The sequence below is a fragment of the Choloepus didactylus genome, chromosome 6 (genome assembly GCF_015220235.1).
Source record: "Choloepus didactylus isolate mChoDid1 chromosome 6, mChoDid1.pri, whole genome shotgun sequence".
NCBI classification, from domain to species: Eukaryota; Metazoa; Chordata; class Mammalia; order Pilosa; family Megalonychidae; genus Choloepus; species Choloepus didactylus.
In genome coordinates, this window is record NC_051312.1 from 58,115,079 (window position 1) to 58,135,456 (window position 20,378).

At 36.5% G+C, this 20,378-nt stretch overlaps 1 protein-coding gene across 4 annotated transcripts in view; it reads right to left on the minus strand.

The window, feature by feature from the left end:
* Positions 1-20,378, minus strand: part of GAS2 (growth arrest specific 2) — a 147,887-nt gene that overhangs the window by 30,380 nt on the left and 97,129 nt on the right. For 2 of the 4 annotated variants that reach the window (XM_037841073.1, XM_037841071.1), the window contains one exon: positions 11,180-11,233. The exons of 1 other annotated variant lie outside the window; for it this stretch is intronic. In XM_037841073.1, the coding sequence (XP_037697001.1) occupies positions 11,180-11,233 (54 nt within the window). Of the gene's footprint in view, positions 1-11,179; positions 11,237-20,378 lie in introns of all 4 variants that reach the window. One more of the 4 variants, XR_005217529.1, reaches the window with a different exon arrangement.

Genomic DNA, 20,378 nt, shown 5'->3' on the forward strand with positions numbered 1-20,378 from the left:
TATTTTATTTTTATTTTAAACCCCACTTTTTGGAGAAAAATAAGAATGATGATGTCGATGGTAGTGAGAATTATAATTTGAAGACTACTGTGTGCTAGTGACTGGGCTAGGTATTCTCTCTAGTTGTCACAACAATCCTGTCACAGATACTATGAAACCTGTTTGTATAAGTGAGCAAATTCATCCTCACTCTTAAAGTGCCAAAATAGTACTGTGGCTTAATCCTATATTTTACTACAAAATCTGCATTCTTTTTCCATATCATGCTGGAAGATTCTGTCTACAAAACTTGGTAAGAAATAACTTAGTCCCCATTTTAACTAAAATAAAAGAAACATGTATATCTGCTATGTGGAGCATCAACTGATAAGTATAAAGAAACCATTATTATATTAATTGGACATAAATCTTTTTCTAAAAGAAACCAGATGCTCTGGTGAGTCCATGCAGCTTTACCATGCATGGCTAAAGGTTCAAGCTCTGTTTTGCCTCTAAGGTACTGAAATTAGCCCATGAATCCCCATTTCTACAGGACAAGACCAGGAGATCTATATATCCCAAGGTGGGAATGAACTACTTTGTTACATTATTATAAAAAATAATCCCTACTGATACTTTATTTCTGAACCCTTTAATACATGATACTACATTAAAATCTGAAACCTCAGTAGTTTACCCATGTATCTATAGCTATAGGTACAGACTGATCTAACAACCAACAATTATGGTTTGCTTTCCTAAACTTCCTAGTGAAAATCCATAAGAGTTTTAAAAGGATTGCTAATCTCTTGCAATAGAAACAAAGGCACTATAAACATGCAAGAGGTAATAAGCATGGACCTTTCCTCTCTGAGAGAGAAAAATTGCAAAAGAGAAATGATAGATGGTGCTTGCTGGAAATTTTAATTAAACCTGTGAATGAAGAATTCTGAATCAGACGAGTGGCAGCTGCACTCAACATGACCTGCTGCAGTAGCAGAGGCGGGGGCACTGTCAGGAAACAGATACCCTGGGAGAACAGCCGTAATATCCTTGAAGTTCATTTAATCTAGCCCTTCATAAGGCCTAGTACTGAAGGGCCTTGAAGAAGCACCCTCCCTATCCCCCCAATAGCTCAGACTACAAAGCCTGCTCTTGGTTTCTTAGTGACTCGAGACTGTAGAGGACATGTCTTTAGTGGGGCTGTGCGTGTATGTGCATGTGTGTGCATGCATGCTGCCCTGGTTTATCAATAAATAACATACCCTGCCACTCTGCACTTGTGGCTTGGCTGCACTAAGTAATTAGAAGCCCCAACCATGGAAGCTTCTGTACAAAATTTCTCTATGACTAAGAATACCAGCAATCCATCCAAGTATCACAATGCGTGCTCCTCTCCTATAGCTGGCATATTCAGAAAGCATGTAAGACACTCGTCTTTTCTCATCCCTATCTCCACTTACCCCCTCACCAGGCTTTGACATGCCTTTGAGGACAGGAGGGAGAAGCTGGGCTTAAAAGGACACCAACATGGTTCATTCAGGATCCTAACACAAGTTTTCTGGTGTGGGCTTAGCCTATTAACTTCTCAGTTTCTCACCTGTAAATCTTTCTAACTTTTGGGATTTTCATAACGTCAAATGTGATAGTACAACTTAAAGTGCTTTGTAAATGGTCAGGCATTACATATACTTAAGCTGCTGTGACCTTTTTTTTTTTTGGTCTTTTTTTCTAAACCACACTTACTCTCCTTTTCCATACTTTTTTGAAAGTTAAAGACTTAGATGAATGATTGAATTTAATCTTGGATCCAAGTTATAACTAAGATGCTTGCAAGCCAATACATTTCTTCCCCAAACCATGATATTCCTTAATAAAACCACCCTTGACCTGCACAACTCCTATTAGGATTCCACAAAATGGCAAACAAAAATGGAAACGCTTACTCAAAATGAAATTGTTTTAGTATCAGTAACTCTTGTCTATTTAATTTTTATTGTGAATCATAGAATCAAAGACATAAATCGCAGGCCACAGCTAATGCTTGATGATCTGCCAAGTGTTAGTTTATACATAATCACTGTGATGTTTACCATGACCTCCTGCTAAAGATTTAGTGAGCCCCAAGTAGCTGTTCCTCTCTCCACCTAGAGCAGTAGAAATTTTGATTGGGCACACAGCAGCCCAGAATAAAGGCTACTTTCCCAGCCTCCCCTGCAACTAAGGTGCATACAATAAGATGTAAGCAGAAGACTCAAGTGATGGTTTCCAGGAACTTTTAAGTGGCACACGCACTTTGTCCCTTCTTCATCCTTTCCTCCATCTTTCTGCCTGGACATGGAGCTTCCTCGGGCCATGTGTCTGAGTCCCAACAGTGATGGCAGAGTGAGCCACTGCTACTTTGTTTCTATTATAACCAACCCCAATCCTAACCAATAAAATTACTTTTTCACTATTTTTTTTAACTTTTTTTGGCAGAATTCCTCAAATTTCAAGAATACTGTATTATGCCTCATCAATATTTGTTTATTCCAGCTCAATCTATTTGACAAATATTTATTAAGCAACCCTCATGCTGGGCAACGTATGGGAGAGTGGTAGATTGGATTGGGAGAGGGCAGTTTGCAACTCCAATGCAAGTCCTATCCTAAGATCCTTGGTAGTGATGAAGGAAAGAAAACACCATAAAGTAGTTCCAACATCTTGAGTGTCTTAAAGGAGAAGTACAGGGTGCTTGGGATCAACATCCTTTAACTGGGAAACTTAAACCAAGGAAGGAAGGAAGTTTTGTTGAAGGACAGACCGTTAAGAGAAATGACTGAAAAATGAGATAAATTAGTTGAGCAATGAGCAGAGAGGAGAGGTACATTCCAGAAAGAGAGGAACCAGTATTTCCAAAGGCCCTTGTGCAGGAAACAGCATAGTGTGTTGAAAGAGAAGTCCAAAACAGCTAGAGCAGAGCAAGAAGGACACCAGATACAAGTTTCCCCAAATTCTCTCTGTGTTCTCTATTGTCTCCCCACCACCCTCAAAACCAGGTAGAGGCAGCACAAAATGAGGGGTGGCTAGGATACATGAAGAGGAAACTTCCAGGGCCCATATTTTTCAGAATTTTCTGGTTGATGAGGGGATAGAATGTAAACACACACCACAAATCAAAGTATTCCCTGATTCTAGTTTTTTTAACTCAAAAAAGAAAAACACTGAAGTAAAAAAAAAAAAAAAAAAAAAAAGATAATCCTTAATGGGATCATTGTTTTGCCCTAGTTTATATGAGAATGAACAGACCAAAGTAAAATATGCAAGTCATTCCTCTCAATAGAACATTTCTTGTTGCCCTGTCTCCTATCCTTCTCATTTACAAGAAAAAACTAATAAATCTCTCTTCAACAGAAGCTGACTTCTCAGAATTTTTTGTTTCTTTGTTCCGTACATAAAAAAAAAAAAAAATAATGCATTTCACCAAATGTGCACACACACACACACTGTGTACTGAGGAAAGAGTTGGGAAAGACTTGAAGAAGATTAAAGATTCTATGGAGGACACTAGAGGGCATGTGTTCCTTTAAACTTGCTTACTTTCCACTCACAGACTGATTACTAAATGCCACCAACACCTAAATTAGTCCCATTTTCCAGAACTGTTCAACTGTTAGGTAGAAAGTCCACTATACTGCTCCTCAAATAAGCCAACTTTTATACTTGCTCTTCCTGTCACCTTTAAATTATGTCCCCTGCTCTTCTCAAGACTGGCTCCTTCTCACCACCGAGGTCTCTCTTCAAAATCACTGCCTTGGATAGTCTGTCCCTTTCAGCTCTACCTGAAGTAACCCCTCCTGAGCCCATTACTCCATCCTGCATCTGTTATAAGGAACTGTTTCCGTCTAGCATTTATCAGAATCCAAAGTTACTTTGCATATTTGCTTACTTGAAAAGGATCTGTCTCTACTAGAATGTAGGGAACTTTGCCTTAGTCACCACTCTATTCTCAGGAGCTAGAAAAGAATTTCTGAAATATTTGGGGAATAAAGAATGATCAGCCCTCTATAACGAGTATTATTATAATTCACATTACAGATGAGTCACAGAGATGTTAAATAACTTGATAAAGTTTATGCAACAAGTCCATGGCAGAATCACCTGACCACCTTCAAGTTAGAAGTGTTTCTTTTCTTCTCAACCAAATTCATTTGTCCAGGGTGTATGGGTGTATGTGTAAGTGTGTGTGGGCAGGAGGGCGCTGGGGGGAGTAATTTCTACTAAGAAGATCATTTTCAAAATTTTAGTTTCTTCTTTGCCTTTCCCTCTATTTCATTACCAACCAACTAAGTCAGCCCTCAATATTCTATTCACATTATCCATCCTTTTCCTTACCATTCTCTCTGCCACAATTTTAGATAATGCTTTTATATTATATGAACAATTACAGTAACCTCCTAATTATCTTCAGTTTCTTCTGCTCCAATCTACATTCTATATAAAAACCTCTGCCAGATTACTTTCCTTAAACTTCAATTCTGGCTTGTTTATTTCTGTTCAAACACCTTCAGTTGTTGACTAAAGCCTTCAGGTTAAAAATACAATTTTTTTAGCTTTACATTCCAGGCTCTCCAGAATTGCCCTCCATCCTAATTTTCTCATATTAACCCCTACTTAAATTCCCTATACAAACTCCAGCCAAACCATGTTCTTTCTATTCCTCTATCATGTTTCTCCTAATAGCCTCCAAAGTTCTTTCTCACATTGAAATCCCATACATTCCTCAAGACACTGATGAATTTCCACCTTCTCTTTGAAATATTTCAAGATAAATCCAATGCACATTGATCCCAGCTGTCTGAATTCACAAAGCCTAAGGACAGCACTCCACTCACTGCAGGTACTCAGCAAAGTTGTGTCAAACGAACTAATGAATCTATGGTCTACATCATGACCTTTCTTACGGCTCCTTTCATTTTGTCTTATTTTGTTCTTTTATTTCTGTTATTAACTCTCTGGTCTTTACAACTGGACTCTTTGAGGTCTGAGGCCATGACTCCTATTCAGCTCCTTACACACAGGAGGTAATAATCTATTACTTGACAGGTTATCACACATACTTTCACCAAGTAAGCCAAGCCTAAGATATTATCAATAACCTTATACTCTCTGTTTTGTTATATGGCTCAGGATCCGACAACGACTACACATAAAACAACTAGCCCTACATATCTTAACAGAAAGAACACTGGACTTTCAAAAGTAGGCCCCTTTTTCTTCAGTTAAATATTTTCCACATAGCCAACTTACTATGCATGGATGTGATGCATACAAATCTGGATTCGCCACCTGATGTGCTCAATGACTGATTCTGAGATACCAGGATTTCAAAGAGAGAAAGAGCTTTAACTGTGGTGCGCAGCACAAGGAAAACAGGAGGTTAAAAACCTCAGATCTGTCTTCCCAAACTGCAGAAACCTGGATAGTTTTATAGTATTTAAACAAAGGCAGGCTGGCTTAGGGTAATGAGCAAAGTGGTTAATTCTGGGTTGACACATGCCATTTTAATAATTATCAGGGGGTTACATCCAGGGGTACTAGGCTTCAGGGTGGTGAAATAAGATAAGAGCTTGTCAAGAGTTACAGTGTAAGATGTAATTATCCAAACATTCAGGTGTCTGGGTTATGAGGTTAACAGACACTAAGACAAGATAAGTTTGCTGAGTTTGCGGGCAGTCAGTTACAAGTTTTTAAGAGGTGTCACATTTTTTACGAAACCTACATTTACAGATAAGGTCTATATATCAACTTAATAAAGTGTTATTGAAACATCCAGGCATGTGGGTTGCAGTCCAGGACCGTAGAGTAGTTACAGGCATTTGCTTCTGGCTACTTCAAAAGTCTTAGACTATAGTTCAATGAGGGTTTTTAAAAATGTTTCAAGTGTTTGTCTTCTGGCTACATCAAAGGTTAGTACACTTTCATTCAGGGTTTGACTATTTAACTATATATTATTTCTCAAGGATATAATATGAATATAATATGAATAAAAGCTAGTTTTATAAAATAATTCAGTTGCTACAAAAGATAATGCACAGCTGTAGGTTTGCTGGTTTCAGATATGCTGTGAAAGCAAAATGTCAGTCTGAGCTATTTCTTGTTGGAATCCCAGCTGCATTTTTATTTTAACTTTTATGGCCCTCATGAAATCATAATCCAGTAGTTGGTGTGCCCACTACGTAAGAACACCAAATTAGGCACCCAGGACAAAAATAAGTATAAAACACCACCCAGGTGTCAGGGCAGCAGACACCAAAGACATACTGACCTATGTTACACCTTCTGAGTGCTCAGTAAGCATCGTCATTTAATAAAAGTGAGTTAAAGAAGGCTGGGGCATTAAGGGAAGTTTTTTTTTCTGAGATTCTCTTCAGCAACACTCGAACAAATATTGATTCCCTGCACACATCAGGCATCTTCTACATGGTCCCTGCCTTCTATAAACTTGAAATCTATAATTTAACTGTCATAGCTTTACAGATATTTTTAAGAGAAAGATAGATACTATTGACAACTTGCTGTTTAATTGCTCAGACATTGATGCAACCCAAAAGCCAAAGCAGCTAAACCGAGACCCTTTCTTCCACGTTACCCTGTTCTGTCTTCATTCTAGCTCTTACTAGTACATGAGATGAGCTTACTTCTTCATTGGTCTATGTCAGGGGTCAGCAAACTATAATATGCAGGATAAAGTGCCTGTTTTTGTCAATAAAGTTTTACTGGAACACAGCCATGCTCATTCATGACATATTGTCTATGACTGCTCTCATGCTACAACAGCAGATTTCAGCAGCTGTGATGGAAACTGTATGGCCCACAGAGCCTAAAGTATTTATATCTGTCCTTTTACTACCTGACCCTTGATCTATGTGTTTATTGCCTGTCTTCCCATTCCCAGAATACGACAGAGTGAGACTGTTTGGTTCACTGCTCTATCTCTATCCAGTGCCCGGCACTTAGTAGGTATCTAATATCTGTCATTGACTGACCTTACAGACTTGACAGAAGGGTAAATTATGTTACCTTGTCCCCAAAGCTCTGGACTCAGTCACACATCTGGAATCACTACTTTCTGGGTATATATGTAATGAATTCATGTAAAGAAATTTGTAAATGGCCAAAGAACACTCTGGGGAGGATTCTTGGCTCAATGAACAATTTTAATATAAAATGTCTTGGTTTCACTGCTGGGCTTACTCAGGGCAGTGCACTGTATTTTTTATAACCTGGCTATGCGAAACGCAACATGTACCAGATCACCAGACCTGCAACTGAGAAGCTGGGTAACATCTGGAGAATAAGAACTTAGGGTAACAAATTTCTAAAAGCTTGTTGATAGGAGCACCAGCCTACGCTTTTTTATTAATGTATTTGACTCTGGTCAATTGATATACCCAGGGGTTTTCTAGAAAAACCACCACAGCTGTAAAATATAAAAACACCATTTCCCATCATTCCCTTTTTGTTTCCACAAGTATCCTACAATTTTATTCTACGTAAAATTCTCACCAAGGAAAGCTCTAATTAACAAGTGGAAATTCTGACCTATTGAAACACAGCCAACTTCTCCATGCCAGGCAGATGGGCCAGAACAAGCCCAAATCAACATGTTTTTGGCTATTCTGCTTAAGGGGCAAAGATGGACTTAACTGTGTTTCCATTTTAAATAACCTATACATAAGATAGAGCCTCATCCGGGAGATCTTAATACAAAATATATCTGGGCTTTCTATGGGCTAGGTTGGGATGCCACTGTTGGTACCCTCACCAATGCCCATATGGTTTGAGGGTGCTTCTCCAATTTTACACCCCTTCAGTCCATTCTCTACACTACAGCCTGAGTGATTTACAATGTCATCTGGTCACCCTTTCCAAACTTTCTTCCGTAGCTTCATGGTGCCTTTGGGAGAAAGCCACAGCTCGCTCTCCTAACACAGGTGGCTGTTCAGGAGCAGGCTCTGTGTGCCTACCTGGCCTCTGTCATCCCTTGCCATTCCCACTGCTCATGCCACTCTCCAACTTGCCCTCTGCTCAGAAGGCAGCACTTCTAACGTTTCGATAATGGCTCACGTTATCTCCATCTCCCTCTCACCTTCTCCTTTGGTGCCTCTGGGCTTTTGTGCAGCAGTGCTTCCTTTCTGATTCTGGTTGAAACACTTTTCCTTCTATTCTTTGTTTGGCTAACATCTGCCTAGTCCTTGAGTCTTATTTCAGACTTCATTTTTTCTCCTAAAAGTGTTTCCTGATCCCTAAAGTCCAGATTAATACACAAACATCATGATAGGTTCAATTCTGTTGGGAACTCTGACCCCAAATCTAACCTAACAATTGTGTCATGTGAAAGATTAATGAAAGGTGGAGCTGAAACTTAACTTTGATGTGCCCCCAACATGATCTCAATTCTTAAAGTCAATGTACTAAGCAAGTATTGCTTTAAGTTCTCTCTCAGATAATTCAACCAAGGGTCCCTCAGATAAATCTTCAAATGCTTTGCTACCAAACAAATCCAGAGAGTGTTATTTTAAAATATGATAAAAGTGTTCTGTTTTAAGTGGCATGCTACATACATTTTAATTAAAGCTAGAAGTCTTAAAGCCCTTCACTTTAAGAAAATCAAAGAGAAAGCATGGATGAACACAAGCCATGTGGGGCTCCAATGCTTGGTAATATGAGAAAGTACTGGGTTATTCTGGAGAAACCCTTGCAACACAGTAAATAGGTTTAGAGATCAATGAGTATGAAATCCCATGTAAAATGAAAATGGAGCTCTGATGTATTTCACTAGCAATTTCTGGACTGCAAATACTGGGGTAGAGGCATTTTAAAATACTTCAATATCTCCCTCACCTGTCTCCAGTTTTGTGAAAGCTGCTCTAATCTAAATGGTTAAAATGATACTGTCTGTTTTCATGACCTGCTGTGGGAAAGGGGTCAAGAGGAGGAAGCTTGAGGGTGAAAATAATTGATCTGAGATGTGCAAACAAAACAGCAGCCCTCAGGAAGGGGAAGAAACAGGAGGTTGGTGCTATGCAGCCCTCCGGAGCCTGCAGATGTTTCAGCCCTCAGCTTCAAGGTGTGACAGCCTTCCAAACCCTGCTTGCCACTCTTAGAAAACTCTTAACACCCTCCCAGAACAACCAGGCATTCAAGGGTGAAAGGAGAAATGACCCTGAAAGGGGCTGCACTCAGTGAAGATCCCTCTGATTGCTTTAGGACCAAAAAAGGGACAACTGATGTAGTTTAGCTGCAAACTCTTTCTTTGGGCATCTGGGGGTCTCTGAGAAATGCCTTCCGGAAGTGAGTCTTGCTCTTTTTTAGTGCATTTCATGTCATTTAACGGAATGCCAGTGTTGTCATTTTATGTATATAGATAGAAAGAAAAACAAGGAACCAAGATGGGGATGACACCCCCAAAACTTAGCAAAGTATCCTCCCCTCTGTATTCATCTTCTTTGGTAAATGAGGGAAGGTGAAGAAAAGGAGAGAAGAGAAATCTAGATAGTTTTCAGCCTCCAAAAAAATGAAGGATTTGAACTGATCCAAAAAAATAAAGTATGCCAGCTGTATTTTCTTTAGACTCAGTTAAAATATGAAGACTCATGACTAAGATGATTAGATAATGACATTCCTGTCTTTCTAGTTCAATACAAATGCACTTTTAAAAGACACTTATAAAAAGTAAAAAATTATTTTTTGAAAAAAGCAAGGAGAGGTATGGCAATTTAAGTAGTCAAAAGAATACAGATACTCATGTTCTTTGAACAAACAAAACGTATCAGGCAACATCTTCCTCTTTAATCAAGTGACAACTGAATAGTGAAAAGGGGAACTAACACCTACCAACAAGATTGGCTGAAGCAACTTTGGTGATGAATAGGGGTCAAGGCTGACAAAGTCAGATTAGCTCCACAGACTTAGGTTTCAAGTTTATAGCTTGCTTCATAAATCTTTATACAACATCTTTCAACAGATCACAGGGAAAGTTACATTGGGTGTTTCTGCCACCCCCACCCAAACCCACAATGATTTCCTTCTAATGTATTTACAGGTTCATTGAGATTTTAGAAGTGAAATGACTTTTTAGGAACTCATCTCTTTCTATTATTTGTCAACGATTAATGGAGACAACCAGTTAAATGATATTCAAGCATCAGAGCAGATATTAGTCTATGACTATTTAAATTAAGCACAAACTTTAGAAAGAATACAGTATTTACAGAAAAATTGTATCCTCAAGATTTCTAACAGTTCTTTGCATATGGCATGTACTTGTGTATTAGATAAATGAAGAAATAAATGATGGATAAATGAATGCCTTTAGCAGTACTTTCCTAAAAATCAAAACTAATTTCATAATGTAGTTTAGTCATATCCATCCTATTTAAAGCATAATTTACAAAATGGGGTTTTTCTAACAATTTTTTGTAGTTATGCATAAAAGACAAGACAGCCAAGTAATCTGTTCCTTCCAGATCATAATTGCTCATATTCTAAAATCTAAACTTGAGCCAATCCTCCTAACCTCAGAACCTCAAATTTAAATCCTGTCCCATTCCTCTTCACTTTAACCTTTATTGTACTGGAATAATAAATCACACATGTTAGTTAAAGCACTGCAGACACATGTGGGAGGTTAGATGTGATGTCAGGAGCAGAAATTTGGCCGGGGCCCATGAGGTTCCATATGCATGAAACCACGGGGCAATCTGTGCATTGGGAGTAGAATGGAAACATTCTGAAATTACATGCTCCTTAATTTTTATTCCACAAGTGTACTATTTTATATATTTTAAAGTAAAGGCCAAGATGGTATTGCATAAGAAGCTAAACCCAGGTTTATACATTTGAATAATTTTAATAATAAGTTCAGTGAAGGAACACACTGGAGCATTTGGAACTTACGTTACGAAAGACAAAAATTATTGGGTTACTGACAGTCACCGACCCATAATAAACTCCAGATTGCCAATATTACAAAGCATTATGGGAAAACCAAAGGATAAACAGCATTTTAGTACCTAACTGGAAACAAACAACAACAAAAAAAACAGGTAAAATATTCATATTTTGTTGCCCAACTTCCCTCATCTGATTGGTGGCCAAAAGCTCCAGAGTGAAAGCAAAGTGGAGAGCTTTTCCCCTTAATTATCTAAGTAATTACCTTCAACGTCTGCCTTGCTTTGGCTGTGGAGACATAGTCACAACCATGAAGACCCTACTGAAACAAGAAGATATGAAGTTCATAAAATGCTCTCCATCACGAATCCAGAAAGGCACACGAACATAACCTAAAAATGCAAACTGTGATCTTTTTGTAACGAGGTTGTAGAAAATCTTTTTTGTTGCTGTTACAAGAATGACTACTCCTATATTCTTTCATATCCTATAGTGAAGAGAAGTTTTATTGCATAATAATCCATACTAGGTGATACATGAGCATACATTGTCTGAGAATCGTAGACTATGTTGGCTGCTGGCATTTTAAAACACAAAAGTTAGAGTCATTTCTCTTTGGTATCTTGTTCCTTGCTCAGTTTATTGTAAAAGTAAGAGATAAATGTAAAGAAATAATTGTGGTGAGGAAACAGATAAAGACTGCCTTTCAATTCCACAAGAGAACCATACCAGACTATAGAGTATATCTAATAAAGTCCTGGGGAAAATTGCACAGTAAATGAAGGTTGGTTTTTTTTTCAGTGTGAAACTTCCTCTTTGGGGGGAATAGCCTGCCATCTTGTTCTGACTTCCCTGGTATCCACTCAGCTCACCCATGCTGACCTTTTGCTTTCATCCAAGGCCTTCCCAATATAATGCCCCACAGAAAACTGTGTATAGGAGGCAAATTTTCTGTTCTACTACATCCTTCTGTTATAATTAAAAATGCACTTATGCAATGGTCCACACTCACAAGAGTCACATACTCAGAAGGAAACAACTAGTTTATCAGAAAGGTAATTTGTTGAAGGATCCTCAGTTAGAATTGAGGATATACCCAGATTCTCTGCCTAAGCTTCAGGATTCCAAGGTACGTCTTCTTTGGGAGACATTGGTTTCCCATGATTAGACACTATTACAGCTGGAATTTCTTTATCTGTTAGTCAAAGTTTTCTATGTTATCTTTTATTCTTAGGCTATCCCAACTTCACCTTTCCTTCAGTTGATATCTGCAAATGTATTATCCATTGCATCTATGAATACTGTACATGAGACAGGAGCCAAGTCATACCTTTGGTGCCCGGAAGTCATTAAATTCAGGTTCCTCTAAAATTCTTTCAGTGCTTATTGGAGGATTTCGTTTTTTATAAAACGCTGAGGAAATACAGGAGATGAGAACTCTAAGGTTGGATATCAGAGACATTTCTCACTTTGCTCCTGAGAACTCCCACTGGTTACTTATCATTGTGGCTGTAGGTTGTTAGGGAAATGGCAGCAGGTAGAAAAGGGTTTTGAAAACATCACTGTGTGAAAGGGGCTTTTGTGACATATTCATTATGGGCAAAAGCATCTTCTTGTGCAAGGCTTAAATCTGACTTAATCTTAGTCCTATCAGGTGAGCAGACATTAATAAAACTCCAAAGGTTCTGTGTGCCATGAGTTTATATTATTTTTCTATTAATCCAGGACTTTAAAGAATCATGTTTATCAGAACAAGAGTCCTACAGTGGGTAACATTATCATGGCTAACACACTGGTAGATAATGATGAATTAATGTGTTACTCTTTGTCTGGGTGTTTCAGTTTTATAATGGGATTCTTGGAGACCTTAAGTCTAATGCCAAAGTTAGAAGAGAGATTGGAAATCAGGCCTGCCCTTTACCAGCCTTCAAATGAGGCCTCAAAGGAACTCTCCAATTATCTCTGCTGCCCATGTTCTGTGAGACTGGATTTCAGGAAAAATATGACAAATCACCTTGTTCACAGTGAAAGAGACTATTAACAAAGGTGTCAGTTTTTGGGAAAGAGAACAAATAAAATGGTAGATGGGTTGAAGAGAAGAGAAAAGAAGAGAAGAGAAGAAAGAAAAAGGTGAGAAAGGCTTTTTACATGGTGACTTCTCATATTTAAAATTTTCCCAAGGAGTTTGTAGTCTCCTACAGCTTGTACACAACACAAACTTGTACGGATCCTGGAAAAGAGGGAAGGCATCTCTCCATAATTGACAGGAGTGTTAGAAGGACAAGGTGCAAATGTATTGCTGGAGGATAAGAAGTTGTTGTATAAAAGAGATGGTGATATAAGAGAAAGCTGTAATTGGGAAGAATTAATGCCTTTGATGTGGTAGTTTTGCTGGTGTTCTTTTAGGGAAACATGGCAAATACCACTGAATAACCTGTTGTGCTTTTTTCTTCTAACATATGATTTTCATTACAAAGCAAATTGAATGATATTCTAAAGCCAATAGTCAACCCCAATTTGTATATCTTGTCCCTCCCAAAATATACCCAGAGAGTTCCCCAAGTTCTTAGTATGCTCACGAACTCCACTAAACAAGATGGCAGGAAATAGTACAAAACAACAGGCAACCAAGCTTAAAATGAAAATGTTAATATTGATGTTATTGGAACACACCATTCCAGTGAACTAAGACTTGATGTTTAAGGTTTCTGCAATGGAAGTTTTGGAAATTTAGGTGATGGAAGCACCTGCTGAGGAGCTGAAATTCAAAATTCCAAGTATTAGAGATGAAATGCAAAATCTAAAATGACCAATACATGCAGAAATTTATCTAACTTTCTGAAAAAGCTCTCACTAAATGTAGTTCTAATTTATTATGGTGAATGTTGTAATGGCAAAATTTTTCCACCATGCTTGACTACATCCAGTACAAACTTAAGATGCCACATTTGCAAAGCATGTTTTTTAATAAACCTGGCTTCATCCTGTTTATGCAACTTGGGCCCATGGGAGAACTCTATACAATTTATAATGACAGATATTTCACAGGCTTATGCTTTGGCTTCTAGAAGACTCATCAATAATTCAAGAACAGAACACATTAGATATATTTGTTTCATTTCCTTTCCCTTTGCAAAAAACCATTCACACTTTAATCATTAAAAATTATTCTCATTTTTATCAGTATAGAACATACAAACCAAGAAATGGACTAGTTTGGAAGAATACCAAAGGAAGGAAGAGAAAAATTTCATAAACTTTGCAATTTCACATTACTACATAATGTCTATTTTGTACTCCAAAGCAAAAGATCCCTACATCAATAATATAGTAAACAACTCAGTGTTTTCACTTATGCTAAATTGTGAAAAACAAACTTCAAAGGGAAATTTTGCATGAAATTTAAAATGTATGGAATTTAAGATTCAAATATTTTATAATATTATTTAACTCTGGTTCAGCTGCTTACTGGCTGGATTACCTTGGGAAAGTCGCTAAATCTCTATTAGCTGCAGTTTCCTTACCAATAAGATGTGTAAATTAATAATCATAATAATATTTATTGTAGTGGTAATGACAAAATGAGATAATGCATATGTGAATGTACTTTGCAAACCATTTAAAAGTAGGATGTCTGTACTGCCATCAGGAATTACATAAAAACAGTTAAGAAAACTGTTATTTAAAAATTACTTGACATCCAATTTTAGGGAACTTGCTTTCAAAAGTATTAGTTGCTATTGCTAAAAGTTTTGGTTTGCACATTAACATAAATTCAATTTAGACCCTTTAATAAGAGTATAAAAAGGTATAAAAGACAAATACTCTCCTGACCTACCTGCATGGCATAGTCAGAAAATCCTTTAACAAATAAGTAAATCAACAATATCTAATGATAACCTGAGCAAAAGCAAATTGTGAATGGAAAATTATAGTTGTATTAAATTGAGAATATACCTTCATTTCTTTCTGTTCAAAATATTGAAAAGAAAATCAATAAATATGTTGAACAATGTGAAAACCATGCTAATTGGGTTTCTGGTATATATGTGGTTGCTGTTTCGTAAAAGTTTTGTTTCTTGATGCTCTCTTCTGACTCTCCAAAAGGACTGGCTGTTAAGTTCCCTGCTTTGCCAAAGTACACAGGAAAGCAGTAAGCAAATTAAGAACTAAACATTAAGTGCAAGTCAATTATTAGTGGATGTTGAAGAAGCTGGGCAGCAATATTCACAAAAAAACATACCAAAAGGCTAGATGGTCTGAAATAGAAGTAATAGCCTGTAATTAAAACTGTGGGCTCTGAAGTCTGATATGTTGAATTAAAAAAAAGGATTTGAGGCTTATTAGGTGAGTGATCTTTAGCAAGTAATTAGTTCTTTAGCACTTTCTTTATTTGTAAAATGGGGATAATAATAGCCCCTACCTCACAGAGTTATGAGGGTTAAATAAAAGAAATCAAGCAAAATGCTTAGAATAGCACTTGACACAATAAGCATTCAGCAAAGTTTATATATATATATAATTTAAGAAATGTAGGCATAATAAATGTTTTATTTTTCTTACAAAATTCTAGACTGGGATTTAAATTTCTGGCACAGAAAAATCAATCTGACATCTATTTTAAAATCAATTAAAATGCCAAATAATTGGATTAATTCAAATCACTAACATGCCTTTTCACTACACATATAAAATACATATTTGTAGGTAGGTAGATAGGTATTTGTATGTATGCATTTATGTAAATATACATACAGACATATATATACACATCACTATATAAGACACACACATGCATGTTTATTTGTTATATGTATGTACCAAAGTTATCTTAATGGCAGGAAGGCTACAGTTATATGGAAATTGGGAATGCAGATTATTTAAATCAAAATCGAAATAATTTTGATTTGTAACCAGTGAAAAAATTGTCTGTTTATTTTAGTTGCAGCATGATGGCAAGGAAACAAACTCAAGCTTAAATCAAGTTACATATCAAGGCATGGTAAACCTTGCTAATCAGGTTGGAGATAAATTTGTCAGGTCAGGTGAAAGGTAGAAAAATTTTAAAACCTACTCATTGTTAAGTAACCAACAGTGACAAATTCTCAGGGAAGAATGATTTTTTGATATTTGAGCCCTCATTTATTTATTGTTTTTTACATTTGATATATATCTCAATACTTCAATGGAAACAGAAGAAATGAATTATTTAATTTAAATAAGATATGGAGACCTGCTTAGATTAGTAGCTAATCTCTCCATTCTTGTACCAGGTACCAACTTACATTTTTTTCTTGCTTTCAAAATGGTGGCAAATGGAATGTAGTGTTGGGCTGCAATCTTGGACAAAGTTAGGATTAAATTTTCTATATTTAAATGTTTTCAATCTCAAAGAATAACTCAGAAATACAACCCCTCACCATTCAAATTCTTTACAACAACGGCCAGCCATCATGTTCTTATTTTGCCATCCATGATACATGCGTTTCTCAGAGAGGAGGGGTAACAGGATTCATTAACATTCGCAAAGTCAAGTCCTTTGAGAGATGTGTTACCCAAGTGTAAATTACACCCATGTTACTAACACAGCCTCAGTGAACATGAATAAATTACAAACAAATGAGAATGTCTCAAAGCAAAAACATTGTAAAACAAGAGTTTCTAAACTGAAATTAAAACATAGTGTTTGAATGCATTTTAAATGCTACTGCTTGCTTTTCCTGTATTAGTGCTCAGTTTTGAAGCAGTTGAGCAAAGAAAGGGACCCTGTCTGAAAATAGTCGTCTACTAACAACAGCCATGCTTCTCCCACCATGGATTTGAGCACTGTAAATATCTGCGATTTTACACAGAAAAGAAGTAAACATGGCTCCTTTTTTTCCCATGGAAATGAACATAAATCATGTTATCGTATAGTTCTGAAATCATAATCACTGCCCTCATGAATTGTTAAATCAGACGAAATTTGTCTACATATGCTTTTCAAAAAGTTGATTTTTGTCTTCCAGCTGCTGAGTAATGGCTGCTTCAGCAATTTTTCCACAAAGATAAATGAAGCTTTTAATTTCCTTGCTACTTATTTAAAACTCCTTTGCATTTTTGCACAACATCCCATTTTTCATTACCAGGAAGGGTATGCAATTTGAACCATGCTACTTTTTACTCACAGTAAATCAATATGTGTCATAAGAGAAGAAAACAAAGTAATATCACTCACAATCATTGGACCTTTTCTTAGAGCAAGTCCCAGAAGACACTGCTAGGTTTGGTTGCTATAGCAACACAGCTCTGGTGACTTTCTTGCTCGGGTTGTTACAGTGAGTTGATTTTTAGCATGCAAGTATAATCCTGAAGAATTTTTATGGTAAGGAAGAAACTATACAAAATCAGTAGCAGTGTGTGTGACTGTTCCCTTAATTTGTGATGATTTCACTCTAAAGCAGCACAAAGAAGGTGATCCCACAATGTTTCAAATCCCTTTGCTGACTTCTAATTATTTTTCTTTCACCTTCTAAAGTAATCATGTTTTCTAAATGGTAAAAAAATAAAAAAATAAAAAACTTTGAACCAGAAGAGAGTTCATACAGAATCTCAAATGGTTTTACCCAAATGTGAAGGTCTGTTTGAAAATGACTTGAAATAATGCTAACCCATTTTTTAAAAATATACAATTATCAAGAGAAGACTCAAAAATAATATGCTGGCAATATAGAAGAATTATTTTCTGTCCTCTACTACAAAAGTTATCAGGGCAGACAACAATAAATAATAATGTATATAGAGTTCTAATTAGTTTTGCCTATTACATGAGATTGGCTCTATAAGGCACATTGAACAGTATCTGGCATACAGTCAACATAAAATAAGCTGTTAAAATTTTGATCACTATCATAATATAGTCAGGTAAACACTATAAATTCCTTTCTTTGCAGTAGCCACTATTGATTATGTAATTATAATGCTTTTTTTGTATTCTGAAGATATTTAAAGTAAAAATAGAATAAGGAATACTTTACTATTGTTGAGCTTCTATATATCATAAAAGGGGGCAGATCCCTTTTAAAGGACCAACCTTATGAATAAAATATTTGTATTTAATGGACATGTCACAGGGAGGCAGCTTTGAGCGGAGTGTGTTATGGGTTTGGGAGCCAGGTCTTGAATTTTGGTGCTATACTATTTACTTGAGACCTTAACCTCTCTGAGACTTTCTTTTCCCCTTTAATGAAAGGACAAAAACAATCTCCCAGCTATCTGATAGAGGATTTAATGAGATGATGTATATAAAACACTTGGCAAAATGCCTGGCATAAATGATACTCTTATTAAATTTTAGCCCTCTTTACTTTAAAGGTTTTCCAGTTATTTCATTGGAAATCATCAATTACAAATGGAACTAGAAGGCAAAAATGGACCCAAATTCAATATTCCTTACTAGTACTTTAATTATATGGGCTTTAATTGTAGTGAGATGTAGAAAACATTTATTTCAAAATAATTCTATACTACAAATTATTTTTAAAATTTGCTCCAATTGATAATGTGTTTCCCAAAGCATGTTTTCAAGACTTCCTAACACAGCATGATGATCCGGATAAGAAGTGTGAGGAAGAGATAATTTCTATGGTTAAATACATTTGGAAAAAGCTACAGTACATCTCCCTTTGGAATTTACAGATCATGTTAGTCTATTGAGCCCTCCAAGAACTCCTAGGTAAAGAAATAAATTGGAATTGCTGAGTGGTGAAGAACATAAATTCAGGGATCAGGCTGCAAGGATCTGAACCTCACTGCCACTGCTCATTAGCTTTTAACTTCAGATAAATTATTTAACCTCTAGTTCTCTGCTTCCTTATCTGTAAAATGGGAATGACAGAAGTATTTACCCTATTGGGATCAGAGAGTACAATGAGATAATATATGTCAAGTACTCATACAGAGCCTAGCAAAGTCAATTATCAATAATAATAGTTATTGTAAAAACCCTTTAAACTCTTTACCATGTTAACTCGTCTTTACCAATAATGTCTTTGAACATTGTGATGGTTAATTTCATGTGTCAACTTAGCTAGTTATGGTGTCACAGTTGTTTTGTCAAGCAAGCTCTGGCCTGTCACTGTGAAGGCATTTCATAGATGGATTTTCACTTATAGTCAGTTGATTACATCTACAGTGAACTGTATCTACAAGCAACAAAGGAAATTACCTTTAGGAATGAGGGGAGTCTCCTTATCTAATCAGGTAGAGGTCTTAAAGCCAGAACTGAGGATTTCAGAAGTCAGAAAGAATAATTTCTGTCTCTGCTTTAGCCAGCCAGCTTTTCCTGGGGAGTGCAATTTCACTTCACTGCAATTTCCAATCTGCTGCCTGCCTACAGAATTTGGACTCGCCAATCCCCATTTATATGAGTCAATTCCTATAATAAATCTCTTAATATTTATGTGTGTGTGTGTGAGTGTGTCCCCTATCTGTTCTGTTTTTCTGGAGAATCGTGACTAATACAACCATCTTCTGGAACAGTTATTCTTTGGAACACCCTTTGAGCAACCCTAGAGTATAGTGTTAAGGTAGTGACAAATTGTAATTGAGTAAAAAAGTATTCATCAAATTAGTGCCCAAAGCAAGTAGCACAAAAAAATCAGTTATCTCACAACAGGTGTCCCACTGGCTGCTATTTTGCCAGGAAGTTCCACTACCAGAACATTAGAGCAACTTTGTTAACAGTGTAAAGATCTTACTGCATGGATGTTCTACGCATCAGAGCCGTTCGTATCCTTTTCATGCATTAGCACAGATCAGTTTATCATATTGGGTCATATTCGTGTCACAAAAACTGAGCCCTCAAAGAACGGGAGACCAAGCTTTATGACCAGTAGAGAGAAAATTGAATATGTGGCTCACTGCTGGGGTCTTCAAAGAGAAAGGACATCATCCAGACAGTTCAAAAATGTTTGCATGTTTCTTGGTGCTAACCCTAAACAATGCGAGTTCTCAAAATGACATGGAAAGATAAAATGGCAAAGTATGATAAGAAAAGGTGCGAGCTGCATCCAAGGAAAAACATGCTACAAGTTCAAGACAAAATGCAAAATCTTCCATGGTATAAATAACACCACGGCTCTCATTAACTTTCCTAACCTTTTCCTGAAGATGGGAAGCTTAGCAAAAGAACCATAAAAATGATCAGTTAGGTAATTAATCTGACAACTTTTAGAAGCCTTTTATTTATTCTCAAATTTTTAACTATATCAAGTAGCTGACTTCTCTTCTTTTAAAGAGTTGATATTTTTAAGTCTCATCATAAATAAATGCAGAACAGAAAAAAATCACTCATGATTCTGTGCCCTCAACAAGTAAAAACCTATTTCAATTATTCTTGTTCTCAATAAGTCTTAATCATAAATATATACACAGAGCTATTTTTTTGGTTTAAACACAAATTCCAAGTGTCTTTTTTTTTTTTT